The sequence below is a fragment of the Pempheris klunzingeri genome, chromosome 8 (assembly GCF_042242105.1).
Source record: "Pempheris klunzingeri isolate RE-2024b chromosome 8, fPemKlu1.hap1, whole genome shotgun sequence".
Taxonomy (NCBI): Eukaryota; Metazoa; Chordata; class Actinopteri; order Acropomatiformes; family Pempheridae; genus Pempheris; species Pempheris klunzingeri.
This window is the reverse complement of record NC_092019.1, coordinates 18,368,597-18,390,938: the sequence shown is the minus strand read 5'-3', so window position 1 is coordinate 18,390,938 and position 22,342 is coordinate 18,368,597. Positions and strand designations below refer to the sequence as shown.

Below are 22,342 nucleotides of genomic sequence, written 5' to 3'. Positions count from 1 at the left end.
CAACAAATTGCAAAGATATTTTAGATTGGATTAATAGATTACCTCGGAACAATGCACTGAAGACAATTATCTTTCATAAGAGCTTTATTGAATTCCCTCCATATTACAATCAACTTGGAAATACACTGACATGAAAAAAACTGGAAATAAATCCTGATTTACATATTGCCAATGGGAAAGTTACATCATTTTCCTGAAGTTGTCCATGGCTTCTTTCACTTTTTCAAGCTCAGTCTGGCTCTGTCGTAGCTGCAGAGAAAAGGAAGTAATTATTTACCAAGAATTCACATGTCATACACCCCAAAGAAACCCTAGAAGTTTATTCTTTCCCCCCCTCACCTTCTCGGCATCCTGCTCCTGCACCTTCATGGGCACCTTCTCCTTGTAGTGACCCTTTGTCATCTTCTCTCTCAGTTTCTCCATCTGTTTCTCCAAGTCACCTTTCTTTGTGATTAGTTTAGCCACTTCCTTCTCCACATCAATGAGACCCTGGGGAATTCAAAGATCATGTTATTTCAGGTCAGTAAAGGAGGAGCAGAGGAAATACTCAAAGGAACAACTCAAATTTTAAGTGGAGGAGACCTCGTTTCAACTGTAAACCTGGCATATATTGATACATTCATGATGAAGTCAAGTAGTCAACTTGTCAATTTCAGAGAAGCAGTGAATTTAACTGATTTGTAACTTTAAGAACAAGTCGTATGTGGCAAACATTATCCGATCTTGTGTCTAATGAGGCCCAAACTAAACCAGAACTAATGTATTTACACATAAGGTCTGGAGTAGAGGGATGAAATGAACAAAATTAACCGCACTCACCTTAAGCATGAGGTTGACAGTACATCTGTCGGAGGCGATGGCCACAGCACAGCCTTCTGGGACGGGCTGGCTGGATGTCAGAGGGATGACCGCCTGAGAATAAGACAAGGTCTGAATCTGCAGAGTGTGCTTCTCCACCAGGGACACAGTCGCAGAGTCTATGCACTGGAGGTAACCTGGAAGAGAAACCGATCATTATGGATCGTTTATGTACGTGTCACATGACCAGACTTAAAAGAAAAGTCAACCTGAGTATTATTCTTATACTTTTTACAGTCATTAAAAGTGAACTAGAAGTACAGTAGAAGTAGAAGTACAAATTAGAATAAAATCTTGTAAAGTACAAGTACATAAAACTGTGCTAGGAACAGTACTTCAGTAAATGTACTTAAGAGTAATTACTTTTCATTGCCTATCAAATTCATAAGAAGTGTGAGCCTACTTCAGTGTTTCAGTGAAGTTCAATTTCTAATTGAGATGATTAAAATTAATCTTGGTGTAAGGCCAATGATTCATGTTAGAGGAATTTTTATAATTTAGTTATAAAAGTGTGCGCGCCATCTTACAGTCCGCTCTGGTCTTGGTCAGGTTGTAGTCGGCCCTCAGTGACCGGATCGTCTTAACGACAGTCATTACGAACTCCATGTCACGGTCGACCTCCTCATCGTGCCAGCAGAACTGTAACAAATCATCGAAAAACTTGTGGCTCACAAAGACAGAAGGAGAGCATCGCTAAAAACATGACCTTCAGTGACCATTCTTTAAAATAAGTGTTCACCGTCTCACAACATGATGAGCTGCAACTTGAAAACAAAAGTTTTTCTTCACTTCTGACCTGCACAGGCATCTGTACATCAGTGAGCCTTCTAACATCCCTCATTCACCCTTTCATTATCTCACCTCCTCGGTCTCGGGGTAGGATGTGACACTGATGCTGGCAGGATCACTCTGAGGTCGTCGTCGTGGCAACCTCTGATAGAGTTCCTCAGAGACGAAGGGCATCATAGGAGACAGAAGGCGCAGACCGACTTCTAAACAGGTGTAAAGGGTCTGTCTGCACACCAGGGCCTGTCTCTGGCTGGTGCTGTCTTCCTCTGCTTTACTGAAAACTGGTTTCACACTTTCCTGGAGGACAAGAGTGGAAGGGAAGAGATGTGGAGAATGTAGTGGAGTTTGTTACGGTCCTGAGTGTGCAGCCTTCTGCATAAACATTAGCTTTTTACATGCCCACGTATTATCCATTTGAAGTGAATTGGACCTGGGCTTCTCCATGGTCTCAAGGTTCCTTACCAGGTAAACATCACAGAGCTCATACAGCCAGAAGTTGTAGATGGCGGTGGTGATGGCTGGGAACTCGTAGGCCTTGAAGCCGGCATCACAGAGACCAACAGCGGCACACAGTCGAGACAGAATCCATCTGTCTGACACGCTCTCTTCTCCACACAACTGAGAGGAGCGAGTGAGGTGTAAAGAGGAAACATTCAGATTCAGTTAAGCCAACTCCTGCACTGGGAGCCTCCTGAATGTCAATGTGTACCAGTTCATGAATACAAAGCAGAGCCACGTATGAGCAAACTAAACCCCCAGACAAATGATGGAATTAAAAGCCTGTTTTACTAAACATTTACTTGGTAAAAATTTTGTACGTACATCCCTGGATGAATATAAATAAGTAACGAGCAGTTGTTGTTTGTGTCCTGTACCTTCTCTTCTCCCTGGGTCTCACCTGGGCTTTTTCTGATGGCACAAAGTTGTCTCCCAGCGTCTTCATGGCAAACTTCACAGCGTTCCACAGCTTGTTGCAGAAGTGACGGTAGCCCAGGATGCGGTTGACATCTAAGTTGATATCCCTACCTGGAAGACCATTTCAGCACATTCAAACAGATTGGTTTTGTATAATAACTGACCTTCTACTGGCAGGATTGTAATGTCATTTTTCATTGTTTTGATATACATTATGAAGTCAAGGATGCAGGCTGTTGGCCAATGGAGGCACAATAAGAATAGAAGAAGAAGAATAAACAATAAAGATCCATGTCTGACCCATGATTAGTGTCACCAATTCATTATCCAACAGAATGTGAAATTTGGTCAATCTCCTCATCTGTGACCAGAAGTGTTGTTCTGCATAAGTGCAGAGCATTTTGACATGACAGTGCAGGTGAAATTAGACCTTTGGGATATAAATACGCTCCATAATTCAATCCTATTTGACATTTGTGTGAAATGCTGTGATAAATTTGAAGAAATTCTTCTTTCACAGCGTTCCCAAGATATCGGGTTCATAAGAATGGGATGGGCAGATGGACGGATAGAAGAACAGAAGAACGGAAGTACGGACAGACAACCCGAGAACACAATGCTTCCGGCCACGGCTGTCGCTGGCTTGGAGAAATAACAGAAAAGACTAATGAGTTCACCTTGGCTAGTGTAGGCACATAGGGCAAACCGGAGAGCATCTGTGCCACACTCTGGGATGCCATTTGGGTAGTCTGACTTCTGGCCCTGCTTTGCCTTCTCCACCTCCAGTGGATCCAAGTTGCTGTCCATCAACTGGGCGTGAAGACCCTAGGGGGTAGAGGGATGGGGAATAAGGAAGGATGTCACCACTGAAAAACAAAACAATGTGTTCTACAATTTTCTCTTTTCTCGAGGCTGAAAACTCCTTTTAACTGCTTGATGTTTTAATTGTGCCAGGTAGGAAAACATTCTGGGTGAAGTCAGTTCACTATAAGTCCTTCAGTGCCCTCTAGAGGACAGGTCAGCTTCTGCTGGCTGAGCTGTTTCTCCCAGCTGGTGAAGAGATTGATGGCCTCAATAAAAGCTTGCTGGAAATGGAAATGGCTGATTAATATAGCTTACATAAGAATATGAGCCTCAGGGGAGCAATGAGCACGTGGTGACCATGTAAAACACAACCCAAATGGGAGAAAGGAACGACTTTATGTGAGTGTGTATCTGAACATGCATCAAAGCGTCATTAGGCGTTACCTCTAGGGAAATCCCTGTAATGACGTCCAGAGGGTCAATGACGTTGCCTAGAGACTTGCTCATCTTCCTTCCGTGGGCGTCCCTCACCACCGCATGGAGATAAACCTGTTAAAAAAAAAAAAAAAAAAAATCATTAAAATCATGCCGTGCAGCCAACACTAAAATCAGTTGTTTTATGTTTCAGTTTTGGCAGTTTTGATTGGTCTCACCTCTTTGAAGGGCAGCTTTCCAGTCAGTTTGAGGCCCATCATCACCATACGAGCAACCCAGAAGAACAGGATGTCATGGCCGGTCTCCAGCAAGGTACCAGGGTAGAACACATTCAGGTCCTGGGTCTGAAGGAAAACCGCAGATAGCAAAATAAGATTTATGATGGAAATACATTAACCCACTGAGGAAAGAAAGCAACACTGTTTCAGTTTTATTTTGTTATGATTTTGTTTTATTATGAACACTTTAAGGAGGTACTGTCACAAGCATTAATACAGTAAAAGTGTAGATTAGTGTTTCTGCTACAGAAGATATTCTTACTATACAGCAAAAAAGTGCCAGTAGAAAGGTGGGTGACCCCAGTCTTTCACCTCATTAGGCCATCCAAAGATGGAGAAAGGGAAAATGCCAGACGAGAACCAAGTGTCCAGAACATCCCCATCTGAAACACAGAAACAAGGGTTATCTAATCTCTATGAATATGGAGTACAATTAACTGAATTAGGTGAATATGTGTTGTACCAACACATGAACCTATTACAATAAACTTTGCAGTAATTGTGGTAATTAGACTGGTACATTAAAATCTCACCCTGTCTGAGGGTAATTTTGTCAGCAGACACATTGAAGCGCTTTGCTGCCTTCTCTCTGGCCTCCTGCTCTGAATTCCCACTCACCCAGTAATGACCATCCATGTCCTGGAGGGGGGAAAAACAGAAAAGGGGCAAATAAATATAAGAAACAGGCAAAGAGATACAGAATAATGTACCTTTTATCTGTCATCTGAAAGCCTTCAAACCTTGACATCATCTTACCTCCCCTGGTTGCACAGAGGGATCATTGACAGTGACGAAGTAAGCAGGAATACGGTGACCCCACCACAGCTGCCGAGAGATACACCAGTCCCTGAGAGGAAGATGGATGGATGAAATCTCTAAAGGGACTCACTACTCTCTAGAACTGGAATAATTGAAATGATTGACAGAAAACTTAATTTACAACTACTTTACTAATCAATATTCTCTGGTTCCAGGTTCCCAATTATGATTTGCCCCTTCTTTGTCTTATGTGGTAGTAAATTAAATATTTGTGCATTTGGATTCTTGATCTGGCAAAAAAAACTTTTGAAGACACCACTTTTTAAGGAGCAAAATTTGTATCAAATCATTTTGAAAAAAGTAACCTGCGGATTAATTGATAATTAATATGACCCTTAGTTGCAGCCCTATTATTGTGAAATTCTTTAAAAGAATATTAGCATTATTTCTTGTATGTCTACATTTAATAGAAAATGCTTAACTGTACTTCTGTCAGAAAGGCCAAAAGCACAAATGATGTATGTATTAAAATCAACACTTCTATTTTAAAGTATAAACAACAAGTATAAAACAGAAGAAACACACTGAAAAAAAACTGATAATTACCTGATGTTGTCCATCCAGTTAAACCACGTCTTGAGGTGGTGATCAGGGATGATTTTGAGTCGTCCCTCTCTGACGGCGTCTGCGGCCTGCTTGCCCATGTCTGCGCAGTTCACATACCACTGTGGCTTCAGCAGCGGCTCCACAATGTCCTTGGAACGACTGATAAGGTAGATACACAATGAGGCTTAAAAGGATGATCCTGAATAGGATGAGAAGATGGAGAGAATACAAACAACATGTGGTCCACTTATAAAACCATGAGCCTCAGTGTACCTGCACACTGGGACAACCATTGGGTTGTCTTTGATCTCTTTAAACTGGCCCCTGTCCTTGAGAGCCTGAAGCACTGCCTTCCTGGCCTCAAAACGCTTCATGCCCTGTGGGGAAAGACAGAATAGTTAAAAAAGAAAAATCAAGAAATAAAACTACTACAGCTAGCCCAAAAAAAAAAAAAAAAAAAGCAGCCTGACTTTTAGTGTCACGGTGAAATGCACACACTGCAGGGGGGAGGACGATAATGAGACACTATACCAGGAAGGGAGGAGGCACGTTAATGAGCAGGCCATTCTCATCCAAGATGTTGATGAAGGCCAGATTGTGTCTCTCTCCAACCTCGTAGTCATTATGGTCATGGGCTGGGGTGATTTTGACAGCGCCTGAACAGAAAATGGTGCAGAGGAAATGAGGAGAAAAAAAAAAAAAGCTAGTCGTAACAAGGAGAGCGGCCTGGCTTAACGACTTGTTATGATTACTTGTTCTCAGCAGAGCGCAGACGACAGGCTAATAGCCTCTTCCTGTGACCATGCCTACCTGTTCCAAAGCTCATGTCCACAAAGTCATCGAAGACGATCGGCATCTTGCGGTCACAGAAGGGGTGCAGCACCATTTTACCCTTCAGATGCTGATATCTGGAGTCCTCAGGATGGACAGCCACAGCAGTGTCTCCCAACATAGTTTCAATACGAGTTGTTGCCACGATCACTTCCTCGTCTGAGGAGCAGACAGAGAAAGAGAAGTGTATAATTCAGTATTACCCAAGTAGTAACAGGGTGTCTTTGTTCAAAATATTCTGCTCTCTCTAAGCTCACGCACCTGATCCGTCCACCTTATAGGCAAAAGATACCAGCACTCCAAACTCCACTTTCTCTTTGTAACCAGGCACAGGCAACAGGGTCCTGCCAGTGAGCTCCTTCTTATCCACCTGCAAACCAGCCAGAGGACTTAATCAAGAGAGCACAGCATGGCCAGTACTGGCAAATAGGTTTCTGTCTGTCACCATCACGGCCTTATAACAGGGTGTTAAAAAGTAGGACTGCGTGCAGCTTGAATGTATTTGATATCATTTGCTATGGATACCAAGATTACACATTTTCCAGAACCTTCATTTTCTGAGTAGAATCCAATTATTCTTCTCACTTTTATCCTCCCCCAAGGATTATACCTTACTTTAAGGATTATTTTTGGGCACTTTGCCTTTAATTGGCAGTATGCAGTCGAGAACCAGACTGGACGTGTGGAGAAATAGACCGATGACGAGGGAAGAGGACGTGTGACAAATGGTCCCAGCTGGACTCAAACCAGGGATGCTACGGCTTAATGTGGGACACGTTTTAGCCGCTAAGCCACAGTGATGCCCCCAAAATTTATTTTGTTAAGTAACAAAGTTCTGAAAGTGTTTAATTTTGTTTAGATGAAATACAGTGTACATTTGACAAAATTAGAAATTAAATCTGGAAACAGCCAATGAAAGAATAAGTAAATGGGCCTGAGAATCTAAACCAAGACAACTTCACATTTGAATAAATCTGTGCTTCAAAGTTTTGTAGCCATTTTAAACATTTTGGCGTACCAGTATCAGTCAAAGCTTTTCACACACACACACAAATTTTGTATTTTTGGTTGAATCTCAATCAATGCACCGACTGCAAAACCCTGAATTCAATAATTACGAAGAGAATAGAAACAAGTGGACCATTTTTGTGATTTACTCTGATATTTATCACTCTAAGATTGCCTTCCTTATCAATACTTGCCTCTATGTCAGAGATAGCAGAGTTGAGGTGGCAGGACCAGTTGACCAGCCTCTTGCTCCTATAGATCACACCCTCGTCGTGCATGCGGATAAAGGCCTCTTGAACTGCATAGGAAAGTTTCTGCACAGAGAAACAGGTACAGACGTGACAATGAGAAATGTTTCTTCGAAATCTATTACAATTATTTCTGGGATTTTAGAAAACCCACAGGGTCCATTGTGAAGCAGGCTCTGTCCCAGTCCAGGGAAGAGCCCAGCTTTTTCAGCTGGTGGTAGATTCGGTCTCCCTTCCTAAACAGACAAAGGGGCCAAGTTATTACTGTGTCCTTTCTGCAGTATTTATCCCAGTTCAAATCTCTTTCCACCACCTCCTTTACTCACTCATTCTTCCATTTCCAGACTTCCTGGATGAAGTTTTCTCTGCCCAGATCGTGACGGCTCATGCCCCTCTCTCTCATCAGTTTTTTTTCCACCACCACCTGGGTGGCGATACCAGCGTGATCACAGCCCGGGTTCCACAAGGTGGTCTCGCCTCGCATCCTGTGCCTGGACGGAGAGAGGAAAGCAAATCAATTGAAACTCATGGCTTCCAGATCCCAACAAGTGAGATTTAAGACAGAAATCCCATTATGAAACAAAAAAGTATAACTTTTGATATCAGGCTACTGGAAAGTCTAGCTGCAGTTACCATCGGGTCAGGCAATCCTGAATGGCGTTGGTGAGGGCGTGGCCCAGGTGAAGAGACCCAGTCACATTAGGTGGAGGGATACACATCATGAAGATGCCGCGAGGGTTCTTGTCACTAATACTCTTCCTCTGTAGAATGCAGTGACGGAGACAGACATTTTATTGCAGACCAAAGGGAGTAATAAAAAAAATGTAGCAATTTCTGTGGTGTTAGCGCAGCGTGACGAGGACTTCCTTACCCCATACTCAGGCTTGAAGAATCCCTGCTTCTCCCACCATGAATACCAAGCAGCCTCCACATACTGAGGACTGTAGGAGTCAGGAAGCGGACTGATGACATCTGACCCGAGAAAAGAAACAGAAAAAGGGTTTACATATGGACCTGAAGCTAATCACAATAAAATATGATCAAACTATTCATGTTATAGAGGGGATGCACTGCGGTCACTTTTTTACATAACATAGTCCTCCTCACCACCACTAAGGGGGAAAACAAGCCTGCTATTAGTGAACAAAAAGTAAAAGGACGTATAAATGGACCTCGACCACGGGAAAGTAAGGTTCCTCTGTACAAACCCTGCAGTCCAAACACTCACTTATCTCATGTGGACCCCTTCTGTTACAAGAGAGAAAATACTCCTACTGACACTGGTCACTCACCTTTCTTCTCCCCAGGCGGAGTGGGGATACTGTATGTGATCACTCCCAATTCTTTCTTCTCAGGTTTGGCCTTTTTCTAAAACAGAAAAAAGCTGTTGACATAGACCATATTTATGTTTTTCAAAGCTGCACCTACGTGTTACTAGAAATTCTACTTGTAGAAGTTAAGTATCCATACCTCTGTCGGTGGTTGTGTCTTTTTCTTTGCCTCCATATCCGTCTTCTGCTGGAACTTTTCCAGCTTTTCTCTCTTCTTAGCTTCCTTCTTCAGCTGGGCTTCTGTCTTTGGTGGGCCTGAAGGAGAGAACATTATCAACATCAAAACACAGTTGACATATAAAAGAAATGTTCATGAATTTTGGCGCAGGACTTCCTTACCATTAGCTGTCGCATCGGCAGAATCAACAGCAGCGCTGCCATTAGCAGCTTTAGCATTTGCAGCAGCATTTGTCTTCGGTGTAACTGGCACCATCTTCTCACAAAGGGTGATCTTTCCCAACACCTTCAGGAACTGTGGCTGATTTATGCAGGTTGTAAACCACCTGGTAACGTTGGTCAAGACCTTCCTGTCCGATGGCTCCAACACCTAAAATGACAAGTATGATCAGACTACACCTCCGTACTGAATGAAAGGAAATATGCTGAGATATAATCAGCAAGTGGAAAAACCTGTTAGACAACTAAGTGTTGCGTACATATTTAAAAGGCAGAAGAACAGCTGTAGCAACAGCCATATCAGCCAGGGTCATGCTCTCCCCCACCAAGAAGGTTCTCGGTTCCAGTGCCTGATCGAGGACCTTCAGAACACGGATCAACTCCGCACGGGAGCTCTGCTGCAGCTGAGAACGCACAACAAGTCGTGTGAGAGTGAAACTTCACCAGAATAAATCACACATGTCCAAGTAGGCATTTGAATAGTCACATCACCTTCTCATCCACTCCCATCACCCCCATCAGTGGGAAGACCACTGCACAGGACACCGTGGTGACTTCGTTGTCTGCAAAGCTGAGCCACTGCCACACCTGGCTCTGCTGCTTTGTATCTACACCAGCCCTCTTCGCCTGGAAGGCCAGGTACCAGGCCACTGCACTGGCCCCGCTCAGGACGGAGTCACCTTCCCCAGCGCCCAGCACCAGGGTGGGTCTGGAGCGGGCATTCAGGTTTGCAGGAGGGTCCTCTGTGAGGGTCCTCGGGCGGGAGGATGGGCAAAACTCTGCAGCTATGAGAGCCAGAAGGCTCCTGAAGTCATCAGGGTGAGGGGACACGTAGAGGGTGGCCATCCCTAGCAGAGACACAAAATACATTACAAACTGGTTTGGGATTGAACTGCTTGGTAAACAAGTGTGCTAATAAAAACAGCCTGTGCCTGCCGAACAATGGTGCACTGGGTGTGTTTCAGGTCATGCCAGGTGAACAGTGTCACTCCAAACTGACATCTATGGTACTGTGGAGTGCCAGCTTTGTAAACAACTGGTTTAAACGCATTTAAGAAAACAATTTTAGTATATACACGTTTATAGATGTATACTGGCCTAACGTTATATTGTCGTTTCAAAGTGTCAGACCTGTTGTGCTGTTGTCTGTTTATCTGTTCCACGTTCTGCAAGGCTGATATGCGCCACCTGTCAAAGGCTGACAAAAAGTCGTGAAACGAGCTCGTTAGCGTTAGCAAATCAAACTACAACAGCAGTTTATATAAATACCCGCTGAGCCTGACGCGCGTTTTCGTGCGAAGCCATTGTTTTAAACTCGTTTCAAAGTCAGCCTTTAAAAAACCTGTGGCTTGTTATTGAAAATGTATGTAAGAAGTCAGCCATACCTTTGAATGAAACAGAAAGAGACGTCAGCTTAAGTTAGCACACACCGTTCAGCCACATGAGCCCTCTCCGCCTCTCTGCCGTCTGATGCAACGAGTTCCGGGTTTAATTCGCCGCTTCCGGCACAAAACGGAAGTCAGTGAGATGCCTTATTTCTTAACAATGCTAAAAAATAAACAGCAGTAAGAAAAAAAACTGTGGTAGAGAAAGTATACAGGTCACTAAAACAGTAAAAGAAAGCAATGCATAATTAACAAAACTTAAATAATCAAATATCACAGTTCAAGTACTGAAGTATACTCATAAAAACGTGTTCAAAGTACAATAACCCATTATGTATATCATGCAATAATGTAAACACTATTGTTGGATTATTATTAACCATTATTGCATTAACATAAAACCATAATTTTAGTATTGTGGCTTGTTGACATGGTGCCACCTTTAACTACCTCATACAGTGTCAGGTAGTCCTATCAATGACAATATGTCCTGTATCATAAACTGATTGTGTTTTGCATGTAAAATCTTAATCTGTAAAGTAACTAGAAACTACAGCTGGCTGATAAATGTAGTGAAGTAAGAAGGACAATATTTCACAATGAAAAGTAGTAGAGATGAAGATGAAAGAAAATGGACAAGTTATTCTAAATTGTTCTGAAGTGTAGTGCTATGTATTCATGTTACATATTTGGAAGATTGTGATTTCATAAATGTAAAGACATCTATGTATGCAAATATTGTTGTTATTATTATACTATTGTGTTACGATGACCACTGAAAGAAAAGGAAAGAATAAATGTTGTTCTGTGCTGTTTTGGTGTTGGAAACATCGAACAAACAAGTACAATAAGCCAGCATTCTCCTTTTATTCAAATGTACATGTAAGCAACATTCATCATAACAATTATCATACAAGAATTATTTTTGAATAATTACATCCCATAGCTTTGTGCACAGTGTTTTTATATCACAGTTGAGTCACTTATCCCTGCTCTAAAATACAACAGATAATTCGGACAGCCAGGCACAGTGAAGTGTGAGTGAAATTATGTAAATTCAGTGTAATTCAGTAAATCATATTTAGTGAATTACAGTCCTTTAACAACTAAGGCATGTCAAATGACATCAAGTTCAAATAGATTCCCCTTTTTCACACTGTTATGTGCTACAGAAAATTACAAACCAAAGCAGGAGAAACATTTGGTAAAGTTTCTTATTAACAGCATCAAGTGGAGTCTGAACTTTTCCTCCATTTTTCACTCTGACTCCTGGCCAACAGTCTCTCTCACCGCACCAACAACCATATCCACCAACCCCATTATTATACCCCCTCCCAGCCTGAACACATTACCCACCCCATTTCCACTTCTGCACACCAGCCTCCCCAACCCTCCACCCACAGCTGTCGCCTGACCCCCCATCTCTGAAATTACTGTTCCCACATACCCCTCGCTCTGCTCCCAAAGCCGCCCTCCAAAGAACTTGGTCACCCACCAACCATTATCAAACGCATCACCAAATATCCCCACTGTATCTCCTGCCAGGGTCCCCATGCCCGTGACCCCAGTGTGGCAGCTGCTCAGCAGGGCACCCAGCATGGAGGAGGCGCAGTAGTGGACGCTGAAGAGGCAGGTTTCCCCGATCCCCAGCAGCATCTCTGCAGCTGAGCCCATCCCAGAGAAGAAGTCAGAGATCAAGAGGTGGAACAGGGAGAAGGTATCTCCTGGCAGGGCAGACAGAACTCCGATGTCCTCCTGAAGAACATATGTCACCTGAGTCAAGATAAGACAAACATGTCACTTTTAAGGTGAGATAAAAATGTGTGAATGATGGAATGACAGAATGGCCCGAGGTATGGATGGATGCATGGAGTTAACACCTCCTACTATAGGCACACCTCATTCCAGTCTCTGGGAGGAGTAAATTGGAAACTGAAGATTTATTAAAAGACTCTCAAACTGCACATGTTAAAATGCAGTTGTGTCAAACTGACAACACTTAACTAGTATTTCAACGTTTTAATTCATATGGTGTTATCTTAAGAGACTAAAACAAACAAGTGATGATTAGTGATATTTTTGCTGCTGTCTTAGTATTGTTGCATGTGTTTTGGTTTTTTTCCCTTTGTCAAACTTGTTAAACCTCTTTAAACATTCATATTGTAAAAAAAAATAAAGATCAATATCCAAATTATCCAGTACTTTGTAGTTTCTTAAGTACTTTTTGCCTGTAACCAGTCAAATTAAAGGGGAACTCTGCCAATTTTAAACATGATCAAGTTAACTGTGATGAGGGGTACAACTCAACCTGTGAAAATATTCTGCACGTCTTCTGTTGCTCTGAAAGTCTGGCAAAATAATGACAATCATAACGACATCAGCTTGCAATCTACATATTTTTAACAGGAAGCTTGTGTTACACACTGGCCGGGTGTGGCAGGCTCTATGCTTTAGCATTTTGGGTGTGTAGGATTGAGTATTTCTGGAGCTCGACCTAAATAAAGTCCCTCACAAGAGACAGAAGAGTCCCCTATGAGCCTTATTATAACACTAAGGATGATACTAAATTGCTGGAGAAGCCCCTGAAGCTTAAATTAAAAAAAAAAGTATAAAAGAAGGCTCAGTGACTTGTCTCACCTGTCCAGGTAACTGTGTGATTGTGGAAAACACAGGCCGCAGTGGAGCTTTAAGGATGGACATGGTGGTGGAAAGAAGGTAGACCAGTGTACTGCTGGAATTTGTGTCTGTCTCTTGTTCATCCACAGTTTCATAGTCAGCTGAGGACTCAGGAGACTCTGATCTGTCAGCCCCTGAATGCGTCACACCGTGCTGCTCTTCACTGCCATCCTCTGATGTCGCTGCATCTGCTGAAGTTTCCTGTGTGACGTCGGCAACATCAGCCTCCTGTACCTGAGCAGCTATTGGAGCCTCTCTGCTTTCCTTAATTTCCTCATTTGAATCTTGGCTGGTGGTGTCTGAACCAACCTCCTCTCCTTCAGTGACTCGACCAGCGATATTTGAATTCACATCTTGAGCTCCTGTGTTTTCACCAGTTAGATCAGCATGCAGCTTTTCTATATTTCCAGGGAGCCCCTCACTGTGAAGACCCAGACTGATTCCAACAGTCCCTTCATCTGCTCCTCCACAGCCCTCTGAGAACAGCTCTTCAACTCCAAGCATCTCCTCCAGCTCCTCTACACTTACTTGCTTCTCCCCTTCCCCTGTCTCTCCGATTAACCCCACACTGAAGCCACTTTTCCCCTCTGGGACAGCGCAGCAAAATGCAGACCACAGCGGTTTCATCTGACACTCCTCGTCTCCATCCTCAGCAGCCCCGAGACCTCCCACTCCAGTCAGGATGTAGAGATCACCCCCTAAGGTGCTGCACTGGGGAAAGATGCTTGACTGAACCATTGTTGTGACTGTTGAGTCCCAGTTTTGAAGCAGGGAGTCTGTGGGCGAGATGGGATGAGATGGATCCCCACCTCCTCTGAGAAGGGCTGGCACTGCTACTTTAATGCTGTCCTCTTCTTTCTCTGTCTGGCAGGAAAATAATCAAAACCAAGTGTTATATAAGTACATTAGAATCTATGCAGTTACACTAGTTATAACCTACATTTACACCTTCTTTTGTCATATGAAATTAGCCTCTATAACATTTGAAACATGTTTAATTTTAAGATTGACAAATATCATTTCTCAAACAAAAACCCAGCTTTATGGGTGGTTGTTGGCCACTTATAAAATGTTCTTATCTGTTTTCACTAGCTGTCTAATCCATTTTCAAATTCAGGGACTTGGAGTACATTTCCAGAACTGACTGTTTACAATATTTAGCACGATGGCCGAAAAGGTATTCAGATCTGTTATTCAAGTAAAAGTACCAATGCAACAGCCAAACATTCCACAAAATGTACTCAAGTATCAAAAGTTCTCGTTCTGCACCCCTGTGACTGATGTTTTATTATATACAAAAGTGCATTAGATGCAGTTAAAGGCAGGGTCTGCAATTTATTTTAGAAGCACTTTTTGTTATATTGGTTGAAATTCTCATTACAGCCAGACAGCGATCAATAAATGAAATAGCTCGACAGAAAAAGAAAAAGAAAGAAACCTGATGTCTGTGGCTGCCACACGCATAGATATAGAAAAACAGATTTGCGTACATTCATGTTACATGTGTTTGCGCGGCCGCCATATTGGGTGGGTAAGGGTCCGCTAGTTAACTGTTTTGAGAGATGCAAGCTTCACTACAAAATTGACTGGTTTGTTATAAATGTGAGAAATCTGAAGTGATAATGGTTATATGATGAAATTAAATTCAGTCATTCAGGGCATATCTCATAAGCCCTATGCAAAAACATTGACCCTCTGAATAGCCACAGCAGCAGCCGATGAAGTATCTATGTTTCTATATCTATAGTCACAGGCCTGTAATAAACCTGGCTGTCTACATAGGTAGGCCTACTTGCGCACGTTGCAAGTGCACCCATCGTGCATGACTATTCGCACAAGAAAGTGCCTGTCCATTAGTGAGCTAACAGCACAAAGCACACATTGCAAAAATAATTATGTATTTGTCAGACTGAAAAATGAAGAGAGGCTGTCAGTCAGCAGTTCTGTATGGAATGAATGAGGGACCTGGAGGTGGCTTGTTACTGCTCCGCGTTCATGTGTTGTGGGCGAGTGTCTTTAGAAACCTGAGGGGAGGGGTGGGATAATTTCACTTGCATACTTTCAAAATCTAGCTAGTCCTGCTAGTTTCTCAAACATTGCCTTTAACAGTTGAAGCAGGTCACGGTGGTACTGATTTTAACACTTTAGTTGTTAGTTTAGTCCAGCACCATTGCATTAGAGACATGATAAATCTGAGGTGTCGTTAGATTATTAAAAAAACGATTGTCATACAATTTTGTATTTATTTTTGCCTTTTGTGTAACATTGGATGGTCTTCCTGTTTAGAGAAGATATGTCATTTTGGTGGAGCTGCGAACAGCTTGTGAAACATCATGGGAACCAATTTCCCAATCCAAAAAATGTTTTAATTCTGCATTTTATTTCACTAGTTTATCATATTTTTTATGTAACATCTCAATCTGAAAAGTAACTAGTAACTGTATGTGTCAGATAAACATAGTGGAGTAATAAGTGCAATGTTTTCATGTAAAATGTAGTGGGGTAGAAGTAAAAACAGAATGGAAATGTACAAAAGCAAGTACCGTCAGAGCTGTCCTTGAATGCAGAACTTGAAAAAATCTATCATATATTGATACTTTCCTGTCAACGAATTACTTGATGATTTGCTTGCATGTTTAATCACCAATCTGTGATTTTTTTTTTAGTATACTTGATTTTCCAAATTACATGATTCAAAAACATAGTGCATAGCTGCATCCTTACCACAAGCCCTTCCCCCTCCTCTCCCTCTCTCTCCTTCCATCCATGGCTGAGACGGAAGGCAGAGTAGACAGCTGTGTCACAGGTCGGTTTGGACAGAGTGGCAAACGCCTCTCCCCCGGGCAGTCTGTGGCAGAGAGGGCGCAGCAGCGGCCCTGCAGAGGGTCCCTGAGGAGGCGTCTGTCTGTAGAAGCAGTGGCTGCAGAGGCTGAAGCCTGGCTCCGAGTTGTCCTCAGCTGGAAGAGACGGGCCTGGGCCCAGCACTGCCAGCAGCCAGACAGCCGCAGCAGCTGCTCTGACAGCAGCAGGAGACAGCATGATGGTGGTGAGCTCAGCAAATCCCCCCTCTCTCTCACACACACTCACACAGAGCGAGAGGGAGAGGCTTATAAATTATCCAGTGTTTTCCGTATATAGATGGAAAAGATAAGGTGGCCAGGGTTGGCCGCTGATGGCTTGTTGTTACTCTCGCTCGCTCCTTGTTCTCTCCTCCTGTTTGTCTCCAACCATGTCTGTCTTCTTTTAATGTCAGCTGAGAGTAGGAATCTGTGTTGCAGACACAATCTTGCTTACTCCTTCATTTCCCTTTCCCTGACAGCCTCGCCCCCCCCCTCTGTCAGTTCCACCCTCTGACTCTCCCTCTGGCTGTACCTCCACTTCACCCCTCCCTCTTACACTCTCTATGGTTACACCTTTAACTCCCATTGCTGTTAGGTACACAAGCCAAGCCCACACCCATTAAATGCTGTCAATTACCTGTAAGGCTGCATTCCCAAACCATGGTCGTCGTACAAGGCTAGTCCTTTCACTGACACACACTCCTTGCCCATTATTCTTGGCAAAGCACATTCTTGATAGTGCTACATCTAAACAAACTGTTTCTTTGAATTGCTTCCATATCAAGCAGGACATCTCACTTGGAACTGTGAGCAGGTAAAATGTGAGCAACTGAGCTCTAAATTTAACTATGTCTCTTCATGAAATCCTCATTAAAGCTTAATCCTGACAGTGTCAAAGTCACGGATCACTGTCTCATCCAGAGTGCAGCAATTATTGAAATCTAACTTCCCATACACAACACACTCCCTCTCATGGCTTTCAGACTGCAGCTTGCTTTCCTTAATATGAGAAACGCGCCTGCTGAGACATGATGCTGGCATCAACTGTTCTTTACAAAATCATTATGTAGCATTAACAGCAATTGGTACTTAATGTCATAACCCAGCTCTGTGCATGTGCAAGACTGAAGAGGAAAAATATCTAGCACTCCTTTTGACATCTAGAAGATGTGGAATCCAGCCAGGCTGCCTTCACATTGCTTAAGTTATGGCCAACATGAGCCAAATGTACCCCTGGGCTTCTGTCAAGAGTGGTATCAGGATTTCTTTGCACAGAGGTCAAGCAAGCAAGGAAAAACATGTGCAATGACCAACATGAACTGAGTTTACACAAGCTTCCCTTGTTCATAGCTTTAGTATAGGGAATTTTGTCAGTGCACCCGCCCCTATACAATCAGTGCAGACACAGACTATAGCATACCTCAGTGACTGACTGTAGCTCTGGAATGACAGTTTAAGGGTGTGATGTTTTGGGTGGGGCATCAAATCATACTATAAGATGTGTTTGATATTTCTAGACTAACACACAACAGCATTAACCAATAGTTTTAGGTAAGTTAGACTCTGTAGTATGTTGGCTGCAGATTCTGTATGATATATGACAAACAAACAGTTAATAAAACAGTTTGATAGGTGCAAAAACATATATATCGCCTGTAACATAAACTGTCTCTGATTTTTGACAAGTTCTTAAAAAACAAATACTGACAGATGTCAAATTTGCCTGTAACAAGCAAAGAAGATGTAACGTTTGAAACGTCTATGTTGTACTAAAACAGCTTTAATGGACTACAGTTTTTATAAAATACAAATTCCAACATGGTTAAACAATGCAAACCAAATGAACAAACTCTCTCTGTGTGGACACACCTAGTTGTATTCACAGTTTGTAGATTACTAGACTGTTCAGACCAAAATAATCAGCAGGCAGCTTGAAACGGCATAAAAGACATTTAAAGTATTTAAAGATCCCTGTGGCTGTGGATTCTTCTGAAAAGCTTTGCAAACTGTAGTTTTGTCATATATTTATATATTGAAAAAACACATTTATCTGGGAGATCTTTTTTACAGTCACACTGCAATTAAGAAAAAGTCCACCTGGGGGAGCTTGGTTCTCCTTTTGAAAACATGGAGTGGGCGACTGAATACACAAATGACATGCAGTCAAAGTCTTTCACTGTCGCACATACAGATGTAGAACCCTTCCATCCTTTGCTTCTAAATACATCTAAACACACACTAAGGCTTACTCATTAGGGATGTCAATGACTAGTTCAGCCTCGTCTCCTTCCCCTCTGTCTTCATCTCCTCTGTCGCTGTCTCCATCACTCTCCCCCTCCTCCTCAGCTGCATCTCCACTCAGCATCTGTCGGGGAACCCAGCTGAAGGGACCACTGGCTGCCGGAGGCGCTGCCATTGGGGCAACAACCTGACAGGAATTCAGAATAAAAATGTTGGGAATGACAAAGGGAGATGTGGAGATATGATAAAGAAATGAGATGGATGGATGGATGGATGCATCTAAGATGCACAGAGCGTGCAGCATATACATGAACTTACAGACACACTGAGGGTCATTTCAGCCAAATTTAAAATGGTGTAGGGGACTGAATATTTTACAACATCAGTGTCATGAAATGTCATTATTACAAACTATTCTGAGTAAAAAATTTTTAAAAACTCTCATGGGAAACAGCAACAAAGTACAGTTAGCCAATACAGAGTTTTTGAATTCTCTAAGGAGAACATAACAGTAGACACATATTACTTCTTTGTACTGATGCATTTATAGCGTGACAAAAATATAACCATCTGCATATATCCCACTGGGACACTGAATATAAAAGGTACATTCATATACTGTGCAGGATGTGAGAGGTAAGCAATATATATGCAATATCATCATTCTTATTATTATCTCTGTGCATTCATCTTAATTTTCCTTTTTCCTCTCTCACCTTCCCCGTAGTCTCTTTCTTGTTTTTAGGCATCTTTGTTTTTCTCTCTTTCTTCATTCGCTCAGCTGGGGGAGCCAAATACTCTGGTGGGAAGGGCATCTGCCCGACACACACGCAGGCCCCAAATTGCCAAATGACCACACAAACACACATGCACACAGGCACAGGCAATTTACAAGACAGGCACACACACAAAAAACAAAAACATACACAGAAGAATGAACAATGCAAGGACAAGTGAGGCCATTATAAGAATCAAGCAAAAAAACAAAAGGAAGAGATAAAACAGACTTATGAATAAAATGACAAAACAATCCAATTAAATAAAAAAAATAAATAATGCAAAGTCGAAACAGGGATTATGCTTGCTGATGAGATGACTGTGGCAGCAATGTTACTGTTATTGGCCGCACTACGATATAAGAAAGGGCGATGGAAACTTACAGTGTTGAGGTAGGGTCCAGAGCCTGATGACTGCAGGGGGTTTACACCAGGACGGGACAGCAGGGAGAGATGAGGGGAGGATGATGAAGGAAGACATGCCCCAGGGCTACTTCTTCGCCTGAAAAGAATACATGAGAAGTTAGGAAAAACTCATTGTGTGGGTTATGACGTCAAGAGCGTTCAGAGCGGAAAATGTTTTGTCCACATTGGACCATTTGTTTTGGCCTTCAGTCCTCACTAATCCAGCATTATTGGTCGGGGAAAATCTTTGGAGAGCTTTTGGAAAACGACGATGACAGGTCAGTCATGGTTAGTGAGGAAAGAGGACAAAAGAATAGCACACGATTCTAGCATCCAAAAGGGGGAGAAGTCAGGGGTGAAAGACAAAGTGCTGACCTACTCTGTGTATTAAAGGTCCCATAATGCTCATACTTGCATGTGGGGGTCCTATGACAACATTAAAGAGTTTGGTCTAGACTTGCTCTTTATGGAAAGCGTCTTATGGTAACATTTGTTATGAATTGGTGCTATATAAATAAAGATTGTTTGAATAGGTTCACATGGTTTAATGTTCAAAAAATAAATTTTCATTAAAAATAATTTTTTTCTCATAACCAGACATGGCTGCTACAGCTTTTTTCAGCCTCGTTCTGCCTGCTCTGTTTTAGAGGAGCAGAACAACCTGCAAACTTTGATCTCACCTTCAACATCTTTGTGTTAGCAAGAGCTGGCATTGGTGCTCTAACGAAAGATGGAGCAGGAGACAAAATGAGTGGAGGGTCTTTTTTGAGAGTTTTGCGGTCTCTGGGCAGACTGGGGACACGGATTTATGTTGAAAAGACATTAAAATGGCATTTTTCATAATATGGGACCTTTAACTGATGTAATTGCTGAAGAGTTACCGTCAGCCAGAGGATCTAACTTCTTAATTTTATGTTAAAATGTCCAACTTACTTCTTTGCTCCATCTCGCTCTCTTTCCCTCTCCCTGGGACCTTCTCCTTCGCTATTTTCTGAGGAAACTGTTGCATCGGAGTCTGCGACAGAAGGCAAGAGAAAGTGAACCAACAGTACAGAAGATAACTAACACTTCATCCATAACAAACACATGTACATGTAATAACTACCTGAGGAGTCTTCATCTACCCTCTCATACTGGAGCAGCCTGTCCAGAAGGAAGCTAGAAAACAGGTGAGTTGACATTAGGTTGGTAACTGCATCCACACAGTACTGTTTCACATCCACACAATTTAATGTGCACACAATGTTAACTCACCTTTTGTCCCTGGAAACTTTGAGAAGTTTTCTCTGTGCTCTCCTCAGCTCCTCCTGAAAACACTCCTGTTCCTGTTAAAGGAGACACACATGCGTGAGTAAAATACCCAGACTATTATTACTTAAGATCGCTCGTTCAAACACAACATGTCTGTACTCACGTAAACCAGAAATTTTAATTTTCGTTTGAGATTTTTGTATTTCCGCTTGTAGTCGACTTCGACGTCGGCTTGGCCGTTCATTTCTGAAATACAGCACGCAGAAGATGTATCACCGAAACCTAAGTAGTTATCTACTGAAGGTCATGTTAGTGACTCAGGCTGTCTCTGAAGCCACACAGCGCTACTGCGGGGTCTGATAAAACTGAATAAATTACTGTTTGCTAAGCTAGGCTACTTGGAAACGTTAGCTTAAACAGCTAGCTCGCTAAAGATACAGAGCTGCTGGTCTCACAGCCCTCTGGAAACATATACCAAGATTTATTCAAAATGTTCACGCATGATTTCGATGTATTTCGAGTCTGTTTTTATCGTCGAAGCCCGCTGATACCTCTTGTCTGACTCTGTCTGTGCGACATGCTCTTGTTTACCTTCGTGACGTTGTTTTCCTGCGTCGGGATGGGCGGGGCTTTCTTCTTCTTCTTCTCTTTGGGGGTTTTAACAGTGTTTCAAGGTTTATTACCGCCACCTCCTGCTTCGGAGCGTGAGCTAGAGACGCAATACTACTAACCAGTAATGTTTGTGTGATAAAATCAGACAGGGGCAGTGATGTTTTACATTAAGATCCCAAATTCCAGCCTTCCTGAGATCCTCTTGCATACATTGTGTCTCTAGTTCATACCTCACGCATCCCATCTGACGATGCTCACATAATCCAGTTGAATTTTTTTCCTATTATCTCCAGCCTACTCACCTCCCTTCAGACCAACATGTGCAGGAACCCAACAAACACAACAGACATATCAGCTGGAACTTTCAGGCTCTTGAGAAGAGAGATCAACGTGTTTCCTGGTTTATTGTCCTCTAACCAAGGCAGAGCCAAGAGTAGCCTACTGCCAGCACCTCCACCGAGTAGACTTCCAGATCATTTTGTACACTCTTTACTACAATAACTTTTCTTTCTGAAACAGAAAAAGTTTGATGTTTCTGATATTTCAAACCATCTCAGTATATGTTTGTACATTTTTGGAGTCATGCTCTCTTACATGAACTAAAATGGCTGTCAACAGATCAAATTTCCATCTTTCTGACTTTTTCAGCTCCAGCAAGTTCATGTCTGTCTTGTTGTTAAGCGTGTCCATGACTCACAGCCTCTGGAATAACTAGGCTATCGTTGGACTCAACTTGATCATTAAAAAAACCACAAGTTTTCTGCTATATCTGCTATACCAACCTACACAAAGCATGCTATTTGTCCTCTGCCTTGCTCTCAGCACTCTCACTGTTGTTCATCATGTCCTTTGAGGTTAGTCCAATAGTTTGTCATTAACTGCTGACTTTAAATATCTA

At 42.4% G+C, this 22,342-nt stretch overlaps 3 protein-coding genes across 4 annotated transcripts; all 3 read right to left on the bottom strand.

Annotated features, from left to right (window-relative positions):
• Positions 1-66: 66 nt before the first annotated feature.
• Positions 67-10,722, bottom strand: vars1 (valyl-tRNA synthetase 1). Its single transcript, XM_070835219.1, has 29 exons — positions 10,644-10,722; positions 9,751-10,106; positions 9,519-9,662; positions 9,202-9,409; positions 9,002-9,117; positions 8,824-8,899; positions 8,403-8,503; positions 8,165-8,292; positions 7,858-8,022; positions 7,686-7,767; positions 7,478-7,597; positions 6,537-6,645; positions 6,255-6,434; positions 5,976-6,100; positions 5,718-5,821; positions 5,445-5,603; positions 4,836-4,926; positions 4,613-4,718; positions 4,392-4,462; positions 4,020-4,145; positions 3,811-3,915; positions 3,240-3,387; positions 2,546-2,673; positions 2,110-2,265; positions 1,720-1,944; positions 1,386-1,497; positions 820-995; positions 340-489; positions 67-249 (listed from the first exon to the last, which is right to left on the bottom strand). The coding sequence occupies exons 2-29, from the start codon at positions 10,102-10,104 to the stop codon at positions 181-183; spliced, it is 3,834 nt and encodes a 1,277-aa protein (XP_070691320.1). The 5' UTR covers positions 10,105-10,106; positions 10,644-10,722; the 3' UTR covers positions 67-180.
• Positions 10,723-11,502: 780 nt separating this feature from the next.
• On the bottom strand, positions 11,503-16,640 carry LOC139205465 (uncharacterized). Its single transcript, XM_070835698.1, has 3 exons — positions 16,044-16,640; positions 13,281-14,183; positions 11,503-12,416 (listed from the first exon to the last, which is right to left on the bottom strand). Exons 1-3 carry the CDS (start codon positions 16,356-16,358, stop codon positions 11,901-11,903), a joined length of 1,734 nt encoding a protein of 577 aa, XP_070691799.1. The 5' UTR covers positions 16,359-16,640; the 3' UTR covers positions 11,503-11,900.
• Positions 16,641-17,921: 1,281 nt separating this feature from the next.
• ino80e (INO80 complex subunit E) lies at positions 17,922-21,448 on the bottom strand. Of its 2 annotated transcripts, none has more exons than XM_070835502.1 (8): positions 21,424-21,448; positions 20,996-21,078; positions 20,836-20,906; positions 20,687-20,739; positions 20,515-20,596; positions 19,561-19,678; positions 19,117-19,215; positions 17,922-18,587 (listed from the first exon to the last, which is right to left on the bottom strand). In XM_070835502.1, exons 2-8 carry the CDS (start codon positions 21,074-21,076, stop codon positions 18,405-18,407), a joined length of 687 nt encoding a protein of 228 aa, XP_070691603.1. In that variant the 5' UTR covers positions 21,077-21,078; positions 21,424-21,448; the 3' UTR covers positions 17,922-18,404. The 2 variants fall into 2 exon arrangements, with proteins under 2 accessions (XP_070691603.1, XP_070691604.1); XM_070835503.1 differs by having other exon boundaries at positions 21,384-21,447.
• Between the last annotated feature and the right edge of the window lie 894 nt (positions 21,449-22,342).

What these genes read in the sequence shown, in the direction of transcription:
- vars1 (XM_070835219.1), bottom strand. Translation starts at nt 10,104, where the DNA reads ATGGCCACCCTCTACGTGTCCCCTCACCCTGATGACTTCAGGAGCCTT. An exon ending in AACTGGATGGACAACATCAG is followed by an intron (nt 4,927 to 5,444) that starts GTAATTATCAGT and finishes TCTTCCTCTCAG; the next exon opens with GGACTGGTGTATCTCTCGGC. An exon ending in TTACAGGGATTTCCCTAGAG is followed by an intron (nt 3,388 to 3,810) that starts GTAACGCCTAAT and finishes TCTACCCCCTAG; the next exon opens with GGTCTTCACGCCCAGTTGAT.
- LOC139205465 (XM_070835698.1), bottom strand. Translation starts at nt 16,358, where the DNA reads ATGCTGTCTCCTGCTGCTGTCAGAGCAGCTGCTGCGGCTGTCTGGCTG. An exon ending in AGGAGGGGGAAGGGCTTGTG is followed by an intron (nt 14,184 to 16,043) that starts GTAAGGATGCAG and finishes TTTTCCTGCCAG; the next exon opens with ACAGAGAAAGAAGAGGACAG. An exon ending in TCACACAGTTACCTGGACAG is followed by an intron (nt 12,417 to 13,280) that starts GTGAGACAAGTC and finishes ATCTTGACTCAG; the next exon opens with GTGACATATGTTCTTCAGGA.
- ino80e (XM_070835503.1), bottom strand. Translation starts at nt 21,411, where the DNA reads ATGTCGCACAGACAGAGTCAGACAAGAG. An exon ending in AATTAAAATTTCTGGTTTAC is followed by an intron (nt 20,907 to 20,995) that starts GTGAGTACAGAC and finishes CTCCTTTAACAG; the next exon opens with GAACAGGAGTGTTTTCAGGA. An exon ending in AAAGTTTCCAGGGACAAAAG is followed by an intron (nt 20,740 to 20,835) that starts GTGAGTTAACAT and finishes CCTGTTTTCTAG; the next exon opens with CTTCCTTCTGGACAGGCTGC.